The sequence below is a fragment of the Amblyomma maculatum genome, chromosome 4, assembly GCF_055883805.1.
Source record: "Amblyomma maculatum isolate TAMU_Amacu chromosome 4, ASM5588380v1, whole genome shotgun sequence".
Lineage (NCBI taxonomy): Eukaryota > Metazoa > Arthropoda > Arachnida > Ixodida > Ixodidae > Amblyomma > Amblyomma maculatum.
Window position 1 is genome coordinate 98,823,703 of NC_139347.1, and position 19,111 is coordinate 98,842,813.

The 19,111-nt window shown below is 44.4% G+C and overlaps 1 protein-coding gene across 1 annotated transcript; it reads right to left on the minus strand.

The window, feature by feature from the left end:
* Positions 1-15,115: 15,115 nt before the first annotated feature.
* LOC146191773 (antimicrobial peptide microplusin-like) lies at positions 15,116-18,254 on the minus strand. The gene is made up of 5 exons (XM_084599985.1): positions 18,129-18,254; positions 17,563-17,624; positions 16,776-16,865; positions 16,129-16,155; positions 15,116-15,327 (listed from the first exon to the last, which is right to left on the minus strand). Exons 1-5 carry the CDS (start codon positions 18,205-18,207, stop codon positions 15,256-15,258), a joined length of 330 nt encoding a protein of 109 aa, XP_084456111.1. The 5' UTR covers positions 18,208-18,254; the 3' UTR covers positions 15,116-15,255.
* Positions 18,255-19,111: the final 857 nt, after the last annotated feature.

Here is a 19,111-nt window from a genome sequence, read left to right on the forward strand (position 1 = left end):
ATATCCAAATATAACCTCTCTATTGTATGAGGCCAATACACCCTGATACGCACCAGCCCATTCCCGGTTAATTGCTTATTGGAGTTTACCGAGCTCTGCAAGTTATTTCCTACTCGGTCTTACTTCAGTGGTCTTCCTCTTGCCACATGAAATTTCAGGTGCCTCGAGGTGTCAATATACCCTTGCCGGCGCACCTCTATACACAATGTTCCCTGGTACTTTTCTAAGTCCATTATAATCGCAAACAGGGGACAGTAGCTTTCGATTCGGCCTTGCTCAAGTGCAGTTCTCGCCTGCAGAGCAACTGTTTTAAAACTCGCATTGCCACCATTGACCACTCTTCGCATAGTTCCTCTGTTACTCTCTTCCCTCCGTTCTTAGTTACTTTATCATTATTATTTTTTCATCAGCCTCTCAAGCATGCCTTCTTGCTTTCGTTACCGTTCGTACATATTTCGGACATTGTTGCAACTTCGCCCGTTCCATCAACCGTAACTCCCCACCGCGCTTCCCTCCCGAAAGATACGCATCTTTTTGTGCGTGTGCGCGGTGCCCGTGAGCTGTGGGAGACGCGCTTGTCTCGCTCCTTTGACGGGGCCTCCTGTGGCTCTGCGCAATCCAGCCGCGATGGGAACGAGGGGTGCAAGAAGGGTGGCCACATCCCGGACCAGTTGGTGGCGCCTTGCACGTGCCGCTATGACACACTTACTGGCTTCACAATAGGCTTGCTGCCCGGCTGGAAACCATGCCGCTGTGCGCCTCTTTGCTGGCTCTCTCGCCTTCAGACGCGGTCGCAATGCTCCCAAGGTTCTTCCGGTTTTGACGTCACCTTTCCGCTTCCCTGTTCGGGCCTCCCTTCGCTCGTCGATGTTGAGGTCACCTGCTCTTTTGTTGATCCTCTTCTCTTTTCCTCCTCACTGTTTCGCTTTACTTTGTCTCAAAAGCTCACGAATGACTTCTCTCAATTGGAAGTTTGGAACAGGTGTAGCCGCCTGGACAGATTACGTGACCTTGCTGCCTTGCTTCAGGTGCGAACAGTGGAGGCTAAAGACGATTTCGCTGTGACTGCATATTTTCGCGTTGTATATAGTGTCGTTAATCTACGTTATACCTTACCCATTATATCTTACAGTCCGTTAACTGCTTAACCGATCAGAGGGTTTTAAGTTACTCTGCTATTTTTATTTCATATTTTGCCACATTTAGGGTTCTTTACAGCTGTGAGTCACTGACAGCTGCAATGCAAAATCTTGTGCTCAGTGCACTACGTCCTGACTAGTAACCACGTTATTTAGCTCTTGAATTTGCTACTACCGATAATGCTACTACGACTAACTACGTACACTAAGAAACTCCCTCTTACGTTATGCAAACACTTCATGCGACAACTAGGCTAAATACAGTTTCAGAGCAACTCCCCCATTCATGCAGTATGTCACATAGCTGCATGTTGAATGCATGTACCTCAAGGAAGCCTATTTGGCGAAGATTATTAACAAGTCGAGACAGCAGGGTGAATTACCAGGCGCTTCTGGTAAACTCGCCATGGATGTCGCAAATTATAGGCCTTAGAAAGACAGTGTTGTCACGAAATTGATACCAGCCTTGGCGGACATGTTAGAGGATCTAATTCGTGTATCTATTGAGAAGATCAACTAAATTTTATTGGTTAAATTCTAAGTACAAGCGATAAAAATACCTGGCGCAATTAGAGATTTGCAGGTGATCATTAGTAAGAGCCATACCTGCTTTCAAAATTTCGTAAACGTGATTGCTCTTGCCATTACGGTCTAACGAAAATTTCCAGTTCATTTGCAGTGACAGCGACCTCCATCAAAATACGTTGCTCTGTATTGCAGATGCCACATGACCTCTGTCCAACCATTATTAATATAAACAGCGCGAACACGAAGACAAGGGACAAGAAACAAGAAAGCCACAGTACAAGTGCTGACTCAAAACTAGGCCTAAGCCCTTTACTCCAAGGCCCAGAAAAACAAACAAGAAGAAAACGAAACAGTCACGTGAAACAACCTCTGGGTTCACCTGCTGCATAAAAAATTACTTTAAAAAAGCACTTAAAAAAGACACCTCTTTGCTTGAAAGAGCAAGAGAAGTCTTGCTGACACACTTATTGTCCGTTGAAATAAAATACGATTCCACTATCTCTCTCGTTATCTTCTCTTTGTGGCGATATAAAATCTTAACACTGTCAAACTTAGGAGTGCACTTCTTCTCCTTCTTCATTATTTCACATGACTGGCAATGTGATACCAGAAACGTTTTGTCCTTTCCACTTTCCAAGTTGTTCCAGTGTTCCTGTAGTCTCTTATTAATACACCGTCCTGTTTGTCCTATATAACTGGCTCCACAAGAGAGTGGAAGCCTATACACAACACCTGTCTTGCATCCAACATATGGGTTTCTATGTTTCACCCCACATTCTTGCTTCTTCGCTTCTCTTTCCCTTTGACTAGCCGGGCAGATCCTCTTCATCTTGAGCGGGGCGGTCAATGCGACGTCAACGTTATACCTCTTGCCTACATTTTTGAGGCCATGCGAAAATCTGTGCACATACGGTACCACTGCAACCTTCCTCTTCCTCTCACCCATGCTGGGCAGGGATTTCAGTCTGTGCGTTCTTTTAAGGCTCTTCAGTACCTGGCAACTGGCCTCAATAATAACTGACTCCCGATAACCGGCCTTGGCAATTCTCGTCACGGTTCTTTAAAACTCTTGCCCATGCCGTGGTAACAAGATTTCTTCAACGCATTTAATAAGCATGTGTTTATCATCCCATTCTTCACTAATTTGGAATGTCCCGAATTAGAGCCTAGCAACGGCTTCATCGATCTCGGGTTGTATTCCCAACAAACATGATCATCACCGAATTGAATCAATATATCTAAATACTGTAACCGATCGTCCACTGGTTTTTCAACAGTAAATTCCAGCCCGGATCCACACTCAGTAAAAACATCCATAATGTCCTTCATTCATTGATTGAATCCTTCGCGGTCTGTGAATACTAAAAAGTCGTCCACATACCTGAAGGTGGAATAATGTAAGCCCTCCAAGTTATACTTCAGGTGTCTGTCCACGTACATTAAGAAGATGTCACTCAAGACCGGTGCAACACTCGACCCAATGCATACTCCAGCCTTCTGCGTATACAGCTTGTTCTTCCAGCCTATGAAGGTGGATTCCAGGTAGAACCTCAAAAGTTCAAGGAAACTTTCAACCCTTACACCTGAGGCGTCAATGAAGTCACATTCATTATTGTCTTCTGTAATGCACATTTGTACACGCTTAAGGAGGCAGTCATGGGGGAGGCTATAATACAAATCCTTGACATCCATGCTGAAGCCGATACATTTTCTTGGGTTGTGTTCTTTGAGGAATACAACAAAGGCTTCAGAGTTAGGTAGCCTTAGAGGGTCTGATAAAGTCAACGAGGAAAGGTGTTTCTGCAAATATTTGGACACCAGGTGCTGCCACGTGCTCTTCTCAGATACGATGGCTCTGAACGGAACATCTTGTTTATGGGTTTTCGCCGAAAAGAATACTTCCAAATGTAATTGCTTGCATTGTTTCACCTGTTCACGTATCCGTTCAAGCCCAAGATCATCTAGTAGAGCCATAGCCCTCTCTTTTATCATGGTCGCTTTCATAGGAAACCTTTTAAAATTCTTCTCAACAGCAGCCTCGGCTTTTTCTTGAAACTGATTCTCAGAAAAAATAGTAAAATACCCTTCTTTGTCTGATAGTATAACTCTGAGGTCTCTTGAGGCCATCCATTTTGCAATATAGTTAATAGGGCACTGTTTCCCCTTTAATCCTTCTTTTGTGGGCTCTAGCACTTCCAAGCACTCATGGATGCACCGCGACCTATCACAATCTTCAACTCTATTTGCAATACAGCGTGACATGGTCACCTGTTCAGCCTCATCAACTCTAGGCTCAAAAGCATGCTTATGACTCAGCCTCAGCATCATATCAATATCTAGAGGTATCTCTTCATCTGCGAAATTCAATACCTTGCCTTGCTGATCTTTGTTCATCTTCTTTTTCCGTGGAAGCAGAGGTAGAACCACCTTCCAAAGGAATTCCGTCAATCTTTCCCTCAGGGCACTCCACTCTGTGTACTTGCGACACGCACGCTGCTTGCTATACATGCACTCACACACGAGTCGTAGACAATCCTTGAAATGGCGGGCTTGCCTCCACATCTCAGACATCATTATACGGCAGAGTCTCCTGCAATGACCAGTAGACGGCCTCAGGAACCCAAAGGTCTTCAGGAATTCTGGAGGCACTGTGCCGAGCTTGAGGTACCAAGAGGCCTTTCTTGCTTGGCAGACACAAACTGCGATGGCAGGCGATAACACCTCAGGGTCATATATATAGGACATATATAGGGTCATATATATAGGTTTATAGGACAAACAGGACGGTGTATTAATAAGAGACTACAGGAACACTGGAACAACTTGGAAAGTGGGAAGGACAAAACGTTTCTGGTATCACATTGCCAGTCATGTGAAATAATGAAGAAGGAGAAGAAGAAGTGCACTCCTAAGTTTGACAGTGTTAAGATTTTATATCGCCACAAAGAGAAGATAACGAGAGAGATAGTGGAATCGTATTTTATTTCAACGGACAATAAGTGTGTCAGCAAGACTTCTCTTGCTCTTTCAAGCAAAAAGGTGTCTTTTTTAAGTGATTTTTTAAAGTAATTTTTTATGCAGCAGGTGAACCCAGGGGTTGTTTCACGTGACTGTTTCGTTTTCTTCTTGTTTGTTTTTCTGGGCCTTGGAGTAAAGGGCTTAGGCTTAGTTGTGAGTCAGCGCTTGTACTGTGGCTTTCTTGTTTCTTGTCCCTTGTCTTCGTGTTCGCGCTGTTTATATTAATAATGAATAAGTACCAACTCGCCCAACAAAGTATCTTGGTCTGTCCACCATGTTCCATCCCGCCAGTGATCATGGATGTCTCGCGCCTGAAACCTCGCCCTGCGCTGGAAGTGGCTAACCGACATCGGAACGGCATTTTTCGTTCCGGGGGATCATGTCACGAAGGCAGGGAGCAAAGAGTATGAAATGCTTAAGCGTGGTGCTCGCTCTGCGCGATGTTGTGTACAGTTGTTCTCTGATGTTGGCCTTCCCTTATGCATTGGACCTAGGCCGGAACCACGTATTAATTGTTTACGCCCTACATATGGCCTATACAAAGTGCCGCCTAAATATTGTTCGTTTTACAACTTGAAGGAAAAACAGTTACTTTTCTCTATCGCTCTCTATCAGGTGTAATTAATTTGTAATTATGCACTTCATTTACAATTCTACAGATATGTAATTGCGTTTACTTTCACAAATAGCATCAAATGTTCGGAAATCACCCTTGCGCTAAATCTTATTAAGCAGCACTGCCTCTGCATGGGTTACATGAGCCCTCATAAGCGAGTTGCCTTATATACGGGACGTTTGCAACGAACAAAATCAGGACAACCTTAGACTTCAATTAAGCAAATGATCAAGCAGGTTCTAGAAAATTGTAGGAAAGGGTACTCAACTATCGATCATATTCATACTACCAACCAGGTGATAGAAATATGCTTGGAATACCGCGCGTTGCACAATTACCGGCGCGATGTAGAATGCTTTTTCCAATTAAACCGCGGTATCCTAGTAACTCAAATTTCGCACAGAAATAGCATGTTCTCGTTAGTATTTTTTAATACCAAATTTGCTCAGAGTACTTGCCTTATTAGATCAGAAGAAGTCGGATGTTCCCGTTGTATGCGGCGGCGGCGATGCCGGTGCATCGCTGGGACAGCGGCTTGTCTTGCATCTTGCATCTTGCATAGCATTGCTTTGCTAAGTAAATCAGGTGATGAATGGGGAAGATTAATTGATGACCTAGACGAGAGAAGCAGAAAGGTAGGCCTACAAATCAATATGCAGAAGACTGAGATAATATTCAACAGCCTACGGAATGAACAGCAGTTTGCAATAGAGAAGCACTGGAAGTCGTAGGTGAATACATCTACTTAGGACAGGTAGTAACCGCAGATCCGGATTATTAAAGAGAAATAACTAGGATAATAAGGTTGGGATGGAGTGCATTTTGTAAGCACTCGCAGATTGTGACTAGCAACGTACCGGTGTCGCTTAAGAGAAAAGTATTTAACAGTTGCAGCATACCTGTAGTCACCTATGTGGCTGAAATCTGGAGGCTAATGAAAAGGGTTCTACTTAAGTTGAGGCCAACGCAGAGTGATATGGAGCGCAAAATGGCAGGTGTAACATTAGAGATTGCGTGCAGAGTGGATCAGAGATATAACTCGAGTTAATGACATTCTAGTGGAAATCAAGGAGGAATGGACATGGGCAGGGCATGTATAGTGCGAATAGAGGACAACCGATGGTTGCGTAGGGTAACAAATTGGATTCCAAGGGAAGGAAAGCGTCGCAGAGGGCGACAGAAAGTTAGGTGGGCGGATGAGATTAAGAAGTTCGCAGGGGTCAAGTGGAAGCAGCTAGCACAGGACCGAGTTAATTGGAGGAATATGGGAGAGGCCTTCGCCCTGCAGTGGGTATAGTCCGGCTGCTGCTGCTGCTGCTGCTGCGGCTGATGATGATGATGTTGATGTATATTCATTGAACGGATTGCGTGATAAAACGAGAAGCGTATAGCACGCGGGCATGAAGGTTTAGGAATGTACTTTATTCTGGTAGGAAACAAAGGAAATTCTGCTTTTCACTTCTGCATGTCCCGCATTTCTGCTCTACTGTAGCGTGTAGCCCGAACAGCAAATGGTAGAAGAAAGCGCAGTGTATGATGCGTAGGAATAAAAATATTACGCTGGACGATTGGGTTTCGTCAGAAAAATGCACAGATAGAATTTTGACGCAAATAGACGCTCTTCTTTGTGCTTCACACTTATCAGAACAAACGCCCAGATTGTATGAAAACTGCCTATTACTAATGGGACCATTATCGGCTGTATTTATGTTTTAGAATGACAGCTCCAGTTTATAATTCTGCCGCGTTGCTTCGCCTCTGGAAAAATGTCAAGTATTTGAGTTAACATTAGACAAATTTCATTAGCGCAGCGAAATTAGACAGAATGAAATAATAAAGAGGAAACGCGAAGCTTCTATTACAAAACTGACGAGCGTAACTTTTTGATGACGACCTTTTCACATCAACGTGACGCTAAAGAAAACAACGTTTTTGCTGTGCTACTCAAAAGAAGTGTGAGCTGCCAGGGAATATAAGCAGAAGCCGGCAGAGAACGAAACCTGAGGCGCGAATTTCAAGGGCCGATGTGAAATATGAGAATATTGTGGCACAAGTAAATATTGATCTATTCCTGCAATCCGATCACCTGAAAACACTACGTTGTAAATTTGATAATAAGGAAATGTTAAAAAAATTATGGAGTAAAAATATCCGCGTGCCACAAGAAACTTCGGCCGTGCGCTAGTCGGCAAAAACAAAATGTAACCGTTTTAATTACTGGCATGATTCAACTTAAAACACAGAGAATAATTCGTGGCTGGTTATTACCTGTTTAATATTCTTGATTCGCTCTTACATAAAGCAAAGTGTACAGGAGGACAAACTAAAAACCGTCCTTGAAGAAATTAAAAAGGCATTCATTTAAAAGCATTCGAAGACGCAGACAACATTCATTTACTATGTTAGTGTTCTTCAAGATTATATAATACAGATGACAATATATTAATCCAAATAAGAAGGTACATAAAGCTTTAAGGAAATCTTTAAGATCAGAGCTCGTTTAGTCATAAAGGCGAAATGCATAATCCTTTGCAAACATTTAGAAGCCATGGTAAATACCTTGTTGCACTTGTTCATAGTACGTAGTACGCCATTGGCGGTCAAAATTTAAAACACTCCTCAACTCAATGAGCGGCTCGCTTTTCTTCGGTCCGTTATAAATACATTTTACAAAGCACTGCTAGTGAGGTTTTCCTTTGAGCATCCTTTACCCGAGGAAGATGCAACGGTCTCTTCTTGGTGTCTTACCTCGCTCTATGACCTTAAAGCATGCATAATTGCACGAGAAAGCTCTGCGCCTGCGCAGAAGGACTGGAGCGACTGGAGTGACACCGAGCTCTAAGGGGCAAAAGAGCCGGAGCGAACATTCGCTGCGGTCTCTGCAGAGCAGCTGCACTTAATCAATTGCAGGGTGCCATATAATTAATATTTTTCTGCCAAGCTGCCCAGAGAATCGAAATAATACGTGTACAGTGAAAACCCAGAGCATGTTTCAATGTACCAGAAAAAAATGCAATTGGATGCGTGCTAAATTCTTTTTGTCCAATTTAGGCCGATATCGCTCGAATATGCAGCGAAAATATTTCTGCACCAGACGCGTACATGCGGCTTCTTGTTACTCTCAGTACGTCTCAAGGTGCGGCTAAGGATGGTTCGTAGATAAATGGCTCCCTTCAATGCTTCCTTAAATTGTGGGCTCATGGAGGGCTCCTCGTGGGAGAGAAAGCTAAGGGGCGTTTTGGAATTCTTATCTTGGGGATTTTACAGTGTTTCTTGTCAAGTTGTCCACCTCAGGAATGATAACAATATCAGAAGCTGGCGCTATTACTTCGAAGTGAAAATAGTAAGGGCGTTTTAGAGCAAATTAATGTGTGTTGACGTCATTTTAATCTGATTCAGTTCGTACCTAGATTCACCAGACATTGAAAAAATATCTTTGCGGCTGTAATTTTAACATGTGCCATGTGGGGTCGTACAATGAAAATGGTGAAGACGACCTCAACATTCTCTCTATAATGATCTCTTGACTGTGAAAGTGTAAACAAGACTGGAAATTTTATTGAGAAATATATTTTCTTTGCCGATGAAAGTTTAGTCGATTCATTTAAGGGTAATAAGGCTTGGCGTAAATACTTGGACACAAGTAGAAAACCATGAGCAAACATAAAGCCACTCAAACCACTGAAAATGCAGCCTATGATAGAGAAATATTTCTTTGTTGGGGTCAAGATTCACAAATGGCTCTTTTACGGGGTATCTGTTGGGTTCAAACAAGTATGACCGTATTTTATGTAGTAGTACGAATGCAAAATATGAATATTCCTCTTTCTGCTCTATACATAGCAACAGTGATGCCCAGCGATGATTTACCGGCATAAGAAAATATGTTTAAGAGTAATAGAAATTGAAAGTGCTCGTCCCATGCATACATGCGTAGCGCTATGTATCCGATGTAGGCCTTCCCCCACTTTACTTCTTATGACCAATTCTAACACTAATTACCATCTTCAAAGCCATTTTTCCGTAGAAACCGATGCAAAAATGCTGTTTTAGGTTACATATTACAAAGAATGTAGAAGGGACGACCACTCAGCGCATCAAAGAAGACAGAATATGAAGAAATCAGGTTAAACACGATGACGGCGGAACTATCCTTTTCGTGAAAAAAATCAAAGTACTAGGCATGATCATAGAATCCAATGGCGTAAATGGCGAGACTGTCAGTAAGCTTGTACACAAGATTGCCAGTGCAATGAGATTACTAAAGAGAGTCACCAATAGGAGAAGTGGCATGAGGGAGGAGAGCCTGATACGACTTGTGAACTCCTTAGTAATATGCCACATAACCTACGTGGCTGCCTTTCACAATTGGTACAAGGCGGAGAGCAAAATAGACGTATTTATACTCAGGGTATACAAGTCGGTACTTCGACTGCCCGATTTGACTAGCACAGAGCTCCTGTTACAATTGGGAATCGACAACACGTTGAACGAACTCGCAGTAGCGCAGCACATATCGCAGCTAGAACGACTGACGACCACCGTGGCAGGAAGGCACATACTCGAGCGGCTTGGCATTGGCTACCACCGTCAATACGGCGAGAAGGAAGTAATCCCGCGGAAACTTTAGGGACGGCATCTGAATCGCACAAGGTGCGAGAAATGTACACCCGACGTATAATTAAGGCAGACGGGAGTCCAGAGCCGCGGCCCTGCTGCGGAACTACGGAAAAGCGAGGGATGTGCGCTTCATAGACGCTGCCGAGTATCAAGACGATCGACGATACTCTGTCGCAGTCGTCGACATTGCCGGAACGCTTATCCAATCCGCCAGCATAAAGTCCCGACGCGCTGAATTGGCTGAAGAATTAGCCATCGCACTTGCCATATCTGATCCCGATTTTGATGTTTGAAGTGCAGATAATCCAATGTCTATTGTTTAGGAGCAGGTGAGAACATTCCGGCTTTCTTCGCAATTCCAGGAATATAAATTTGTATCCTTGGTTCATGTAGACTCCATATAGGAAAGCATGGTATTACAGCAGGGTTGAACTGCGAAGGAATATAGGCGCGATTAGCTTCTATAGCTATGGCGAATGCTGTGCTTGGCCTAATTACTGGAAGGGCCACTAGATGATGACTAGGGACCCTCGTTGGGTGCCGAATATGCGTTCTTATTGTGTCAGCAGCAAGCCCCTTGTGTCGCAAGACGGTGTGGGCATGGTAATTTATTTTATACAGCCAAAACTACTAATGTTTCAAAATCAATATGTGGGGTAGCAGGATGATCCCGGGCGACAAGAACAGTCGCTGCTGTTGAGGCACATTTAGGGCGTCCAAGATATATACGAAGAGCTGGAGCTTGCAGACTTTGAATCGTCGTGAGGTTCTTTTTTGTAATGTTAATAAATATAGGGTTAGCTGTATCGCATGTAGCTCAGAAACAGTTTCCGGTACAATTAGAGCATCGAGTTGACTGTTGTGCCCCAGGACTTTCCTCCGAGGAAGGAGAGAACTTGGACAATCGCCACAAGTTTGCTTCTCATTTCTCTGAGATGAGGACTCCACGAAAGATTTCTGTCAATGACTACTCGAAGGAATCGGTGGCATCTCTTGTAGGGAAAGGATTTGCCATTGATGCATATGGGGTAAGATGAAATTATTTTACGTGTGAGTGCTACAAGGGAACACTTCTCGATCTAAAGGCCTGGCAGACGAAGGTACGACGTCAATATCTTTGGAGCCTTTTGCAGTCTCGAAAGAACTTGGGGACGAGTCACACTGGGTGCCCAAATACATATATCATCTGCATAGATTGAGATTTGCGCAGATTGAGGTAGTAAGTCTAGGAGGCAGAAGAGAGTATGGTTGAAGAGAATTGGACTCAGCACTCCACCCTGTGGAACTCCGGGCGAACTTCGATGTAGAGACGTTGGTACGCCTTCAGTCTTGACCTAAAGGAACCTCTATGCCAGGTAGCTGCGTATCCACCTGAACATGCAGCCTCCGATCTCAGCAGCTACCAAGGCGTAGAGAAGGGAAGATCCATCAGCGAATCCTGTGAAGGTGGAACGCCGCATCAACACAGCATTGTTGATGGGTTCTGTGCAACTGTTATTCTTGCGCAGAAATATTCGGCTACTTCTACCTCACTGCGTCTTTGGCGGAGAGCGGGATGTTTGAACTGGAGACGCTGTTGAGGGGACATGTGAAGGCCACGAATGACACTCCAAACGCACGACAAAGGCTTTCGGGGATATCAAAAAGACCTCCAGTGTCGTATCTCCAGTGCTTGAATTCTACGCTAAATCTTCTGCATGCGCCTTGCTTCTCTGTGCTCTAGGTGCGACTTTTTGCGTCTGTATCTATGCTCTGCTCTCCACCGAAGTGTTCACAGTCGCTATTACTGGATGTCGAAGTCGGTGCAGTTTGCAACAGGGCGTTTTCCACATTGCCTCCCTATGTTTTTCTCCAAAATCCGTGGAGAATTCTACTGTGCAGGCATCCTCCATTCATGCTTAAAAACTGTCCAATCAATGCGCTGCATACGTTTGGCTAAGGGGGATGTGGCATGGTCGGCAATGATCAGGTAGGTTCGAACATAGTCGCTGCTATGAGTTTCTACATCTGAAAACCAATGGACACTGCTGATAAGGCATTCCGAAACGAATGCCAAGACGAAAGGAGAGAGATTTAGATCGAACCCGGGTACTCTCGTTCAGTAGTTGAGCGTCTTAACACCGAGCCACCGTAGCGGGGCAACCCGTGTGTCCACTATTGCTGTTGATACTACACCGACACCTTCTCTATAGAGGAGGCGCATATAGGAGGGCTAGATAATGCATTTTACACAGCGTTTCCATTAACATCCCGTTAGCGAAATCCTCACCTTTTAAATATATGTTTACAATCTTGCTGAGAGAAAACATTGCCTACGAACATTGCAGGTCAACAGCCGTATATTCAGAGAGAGGCGAAATGCTGTGAGCATTTCTTCGCTGATGGTGGCGATACGGCATAAAATTCTAGGTAAAAAACTGCAGATCTGGTCAGCCTCTCTAACAGGGCTTCTTAAGAAGGAATCGAGAGGCTTCTGCAAGCGAGACGACTGGCTACTCTGCGTTGGTCACAAGTCTCAAGTGGATTTTGACATATGTCTTTGGACAGAGATGGAGAGGCGCGGTTTCTACAGCGCTGGCACACCCGTTTCTTCGTCGTTCGGGACGGCAGGCTTGTTATGCCAGCTTTACCATACTACCCCCCCCCCCCCCACCCTTTTTGTTACGTACCTGGAATCATGAGGAAGTGTATTGCTGTATAAGATTTAATCATATGTCATTAAGTTTCTCATTTTAATTCCTTTTGAGCTTGTGTTCTGTAAGTATTGATGAACACGGAATAGCTATTATTATGTGATTGCTGCTAGTATCGCACCTTTCGTTGTCCTCCCATGTATGTACTACAGTGCGTGTGTATATATACAAGTACCTATGTGTGTTGAAGACAATAAATGCCCTCTACTCTTACTATGTATCACAAGTTTTGTTGTTACAATAAACCTATCTTCAGTCTAATAAAAGTTTTCCTAAACTCTGTATATGAGCATGCATCCTCTGCTGTTTGGAGTTGCAATAAACTTCTTTTCAGTTGCACAATAAATTCTCTTTGTGTGGGTTGGCAGTTCGATGAGAGTAGTAATTTTTAAGGCGAAGTGTTTTGTTCACTCATACTGCCGCACCAGCATCCTGTCCCACTACTATAGCTGCCAATCATCCTGACATCTGCCGGGCACGTGAGAAACGTATTTCATAGCGTCCTCGTTTCCTGCGCACTTGGTGAATCCCAAAACCAGCATGGTGCCCTGCGCATCGCGGTGGTGGCGCCATGAGAACGGTCAACATCGAGGATAAGATGCACCCCGCGGGGTGGATGTCAGCTATGGACGTAGTGGCCTTACCTCAGACGGTTACGTATAACGCTATGTCTCACATAGGTTACATATGAACAACGGGATATTCCTGGACGAGGTTCCTGCAGTCGATGCTGTTGCTTCGATGCCACCGTTTCGATATTGCAGTTCCTCAAAAGCTATAGAGGAGTGGATTTTTGCTATGCTAATACACTTAGTGGAGCCCTGTAAGCAACGTAACTCCTCACGTACAGTCTTTGTCAAAAGTGTAGAGATCTGGGGGTCTGCCTCTGAGCCATTTCGTGCGTCTTGTAATACATTTCCAGTGTTCCGAACCTCACTATGGTTAGAATATTTTCTTCCTACCATTTCCAATGGGAAGGACCTCCACTAGTGCTAACTCAGCGCCACTACATGGTTCAGAAGCAGGCCCCTGGGCTCTACAGTTTTAACAAAACCTGTACGTGCGCCTAGAACGTGGAATGTTACAGTCACACCAAAACTTTTTCCAGTATTTCCGGATCTCCCTAGCGGGACATGGAAACTTATTAAAAATAAAATTGGTTTTCGCATCCCAAGTCTACTCAGACTGTGACGTACGCATCAGAGGAGAGCCGACATTTTCAACCACCCTGCGATTGTTACGCTGACACCGCACATTAGCCGAGAGAGTTGCACTACAATCTGCAGGAGAACTAGGCATGGCTGTTGCACTTTTAGTTAATAGTTTTGTTCTAAGAGCAGAATAGAATGGTCAGCATTGTATTTCTCTTGACGGATGGCATCGCGTAGGGGATGTTGCCACATGACTACCGGCTGTCAGCAGCAGTCTGCCTTTCCTGGCGGCCCTACCTGCATTATTTCCTGGTGCGCATGCAGCCGGCCTGTGGTTTGCATATTTGCTGCATTGCTTCCGCACAATACGCTCATGCGTCCGCCTTCCTCGCCTTCGGTCATGTTTCTCCCCCTACAGTTCAACCCGCAGTATCTAAGGCTCCATTGTGAAAGAGCGAGGGCATATGATGGGTATTCCTGGCTGTCACAGACTTGAGAGGACCCCAAGAGGAACGGCAGTTTTAACGTTATCGCGTTATTATAGGAGAAACCACACTTTCAGTCGAATATGAAGACAGGTCCTCTGCGGACTTAAATCTTGGTGCATCCTTCAGCGCACTAATGTTCTAGAACCATGAGTGAGAATTTAAGCCTCACCCTTGAATGCTCAGCTGCGACCTCCTACCATAGTAAGTACAGAATACGAAAATCTTTGCCCGGGCTCCAGCCCTAATATACGTATAAGTTTGCACTTCATATTGCAATTTCGTCCACAAAACCATGAAGCTATGCTTACTACAGAGAGAAAATTTTAGGGAAACGCGGAATAGGGGATGTCAGTTGTTCCGCTCTATACTCTCCAAACAATTCTTTAGCGCGAGCAAATTGGGCGTAGGGGCTGTTTTTATGATATGACATAGGCTACAAACGTGGGCAGCGTGTTACTATTGATAACTGAACGAAATTGCGCTGTTATTGGCCCCTATATTGGCATACTGCTTAAACAATAAAATAAATTTATACTACAGTGAGCTCAAGCGTATAAACGCTGAACCGTATGACAGTAATGAACAAACAATTTCAGCAGTATGACATCAAAACACGCTGTTTATATAAGCCTTTGGCAGCGTTCCCTTATCACTCACTGGCAATCGCTACCCATGACTGTATCTGCTTTGGAAGGCATCACTTCATAAAAGCCCTGTAATATCGGCCAAGCCCCACGTTTTCAACGCACTTAGCGCTCACTTCTGAGACGTGGGCATGCGTGACAATTACGAAGCTCACAAATGAAACGGCTGTACGAAGCCACTACTGACTCCTGAACCGAGGCCGCCTGAAAACAAACTGTTGCAAGATACCAGAGGTTTATTGTCATCCAGGAGTTACACGATTGAGGATTGGTATTTTTTCAAGCACCGACGTAGAAGGAAAGATGAAACGAGATCACAGAAGCGTTTTTGTTCTCTATTGGGTGAGCGTCGCATCTTCTAGTGTTGGTCGTGCTGAACATCGGGGTCGCAAGCAGTGGCCGCATCGTGGATGTGCTGGATTTGTCCAGGCTGCAGACATAAGCACAGAAGCAACGCCATCAAACTCTTCACTAAGAGAACAGATGATTACTCCACCAACATAGTACATTTAGTCGACCGCAATAATTCTTGCCCTTGCCCGCCAAACAGCTCTGCGCAAACCCTGTATTACCGGACTTAAATATCCAATCCCAGGCAATATTATACACTTCCAATGTTGATAAATGCCTTTCTGACCACGTAAGTTCGTTTTCAAGAAAGTTCCCACAAGAAATGCATGTTGTACGTTCCCTGAGTAGCTGAGCGTATGGAAGGAGATGAACGAATGGAAAAATCGAGCGCTCAGTATTTCTTCCTAAAACGTTTCTCTAGTGCTTTCCATGGGCATATATTAATTTCCTAAATCAATCCACAAGTGAGAAAGTAAACGATTGCACCTTTTCTTATCTGAAGTGGATGCACTTGCATAATTTAAGCGCCACATAATCGCGATGCCGCCTTGGGTTTGTACAGTTAAGGTAGTACAACTTGAACAGGGGGGGTCTAGTTGGTCAGACATTGTCAGCGCTGTGTTTGTCCCCTTATGTCGTCTAGGCCTTATGCTGTTGCGCTGCATCACCCGAAGTTAAGGTAGACTGACTTCCATACACTTTTGGTCTCTAATTGTATGTGCTGCTAAGTGGGTGTACTGGTGTGACTAGGGTGAACACAATCAATACCTAAATACGAAAATTGCGGTAATCATTGGCATGGATGTCTGTTTCCAGTTAAAGAGACAATTGCGATTTCGCCAGTCACAACAAAAAAAAAATTGCGTTGGTGTTTACTTACCGTGAAGAACTGGGACATGGCTGCCTCCTATTGAACGAAAAAACAAAAAAAAAAAAAAAACAAAAAGGAAACCATCAGCAGTCGCTTATGTCCTTGCTAATCCATTTTTTGTATCCTGTTCATCTTTGTAGTATACATGTGTACGACCCTGAACGAAGCTGATAAGTTGGGCGTCTCTAATAACCGGCGGCTACGGTTAACAGAAAGTATTTATATGCACTCTATTTTAAAATCCGGAGGAAGGGGTTGGAAGTAGTGCTATTATTCTTTGCGAATTTACACGATGAATTGAAAAAGGCACAGGCTGTGTCATGCATTGTAAACAGCGATACTGATTCCAGGTTACTTAACATATTTCTTATTATTAGCAATTCGTTAAATAATGGTAACCATTTGATTCATGACTTAAATGCACCAATTCGTACTTCGACTAGAATTTAATTTCATAATGAATAATTAGAGCGATGAAGGAGCGGCTTCATTTACATTTTTCTGTTCCCATATTACGAAACAATTTTTTATATCTACATTTCATCGCGCGCTGAAATATTTCAAAGAGTGGTAGTGCTGCCAGTCACCATTGCATACGGCGAAAAACTTGCCCCTAAAGAAAATTAAGAAATGAAAACACTTCTTGTGGTACTAACCAGGTCCCCTCCTTCGCACATCTTGCGCATGGCACATGAGCGGTCGCTGCAGCCCAGAGCCAGGACCGCAGTGTCAAAGGCAGAATTGGTCTAGAAAAAGAGCAAACAAAATTGTTTGTGCAGAACCAAGCAAGGAGAGCCAAGAAGAATCGCGTACAGACCATAAAGTAAAGCAGCGCGCTCTGTGAAACCCTCATGGCCTCTTGTCAACGCTTGGCAACGGTGTTGTGAGGCTTTTGTATGATTACCCTTCGTCTCCGCACAAAAGGACTGAACTGCACTGCAGGAGAAATGACTCTCCCGCTGACCTGAAACTGGCCCAGCTCTACCCCATGCGAGATACATGTCATATAATGTTGCGAATTTCATCCTTGTACACATTGAACTGTGTCCTCACTTGTCGCGAAGAAGAGAAATGTTCATGGGTTATATAAAGCAGGAAGAAATCATGATTTGTAGGCGTAGGAAAAATTTGCCATTTATGGATATTTAAACTTTCACTATTGCAAAATATATTTTGACACTGGGATCGCATTTCGTGCATGCTTTTTGAATTTTACTGAGTTTGATAAACGTGGGAGCCTTAGTGCAATTTTTGACTATAGCGTTATGCTAGCTGGCTGTATATTTAGCGTAAGGGATAATAATGTCATTATTTTATACGCTCGCTGGTAGTAGACTTTTGTGGTGTCGAAGTTTCCCGAATAGCCTACGCGTTCCTCAGGGAAGCATCCGGATGAGCAAGCGGTGATTCCGCCTCTACTGAAAGGAAGCACTCGACACTCACCGATGGGGGGATCTTTTGCCTAATGCATTCAAGTTCCGTAGCGAGAACCTGGTCGTTCTTCTCTGTGAAAAGAAAAAAAAAAGATAAGCGTTAAGAGCACAACGTTTGGCCAGCGATATATTTCAACACTCCATGCTTTCTCTGCACTACGGAACGGTGTCATTTAATCTGGCAGCCTAGTCGTTCCTTGGATGTTTTATAAGTGACTTTTTGTACGGTACTGTGAATACTGTCGCTTGAAGCCCGCTGTGAACACCCCACTTCGAGTTTTTCAGACAGAAAAGGCCTAGGGCCTCGCTGTAAGCTATATATCTGAATGCCGAGATGCTGTGTGTGAAAAGAGTCACGGATGCGACCTTTTCAGCAGTATCACACCCTTATCTGCCCCAGAAGAGCAACCATAAAAGCAGTAAGCTTGGTGGACAATAAAAGAAGAAATAAAGTTCTTTGTATGGTATTAAAAGGAAAACTGATTAAGACCGCAAAGCAGAAATGATCAGATCTCAACACGCCACCTTAGGCCGCATGTCACGCTTCCAGAGGAGAAACTTGTCAGCAGAACTTACTGCAGAGCTCGAGGTGGTGGGCGGAAGAAGCAGTTACCAAGGCGGCCACGAAGAGGCAGGAGGCGAAGACAGCGTTCATGGTGATCGAGCAGGCGCTGAGGGAGTGCTTTACCGCTGTAGCAAGAGAACTTGGATGCGTACTGACATACTCAGCCACTGCACCTCTTATATACTGCTTTTCCACGCCTAATACCTGCAAGGTATAATGGGCAAGACCGCCAAACGGTGGAGAGACTAAGCCCTCTTCTGATTGGCTGGGCTGTTGCAACGTCACATGTGTGGGTGATTGGGTCTGGTGTTGCAACACCACGTGCCTGTGTTTATCCCGCACGCGCTGCCAGGTGCTGAGCGTTGCCTCAGCTTTTCTCATCCCTGCAGTGGGAAAGGAGCCACCGATGGGCGGATTTCGAAGGCGCCCTCGACGGACGGGGGAAGCCGTTGCGCGCCAACAGAAAACAGGGCAGCGTTGCGCGACCCGATGCAATGACCGTCGGCTCACTTGCTTTTCGCTTCTCCCGCCTCTGATGACAAGCTGCCTTTTCTCACATCATGAACGGGACTGGCGTTGCTTGGAGCAGCGTTATTATCCCAGAGAATGTGGTTTGTAGAAAATCAGTTCTCCCCAAACTAAACGACGATTCATAGAAAAGCACCTTAAACAGTTATCGCGTTGATTGGTTTTGGTATCGATGAAGGCAAATAAGAATGATAGATGTATGAGAGTGTTGACCACCGTATCGCTCAATTGTCGTGTTGTGATTTCCAGATTACTACATGCACAGCGGAGGTAGTTTGCAATAAATAGTGGGTGTGAGTCGTTTGCCGTACTTTATGGAAGCATCGGTGAACGCGTTACCTGACAACATTTATATACAAGCTACATAGTCCTTTTTTATCTAGGATCATTTTATCATCACGGACCATGTCTTTCTACTTAGCCGTGTATGTTTATCCAAAACAAACAGTTGCTAGCTTGCCTTAGT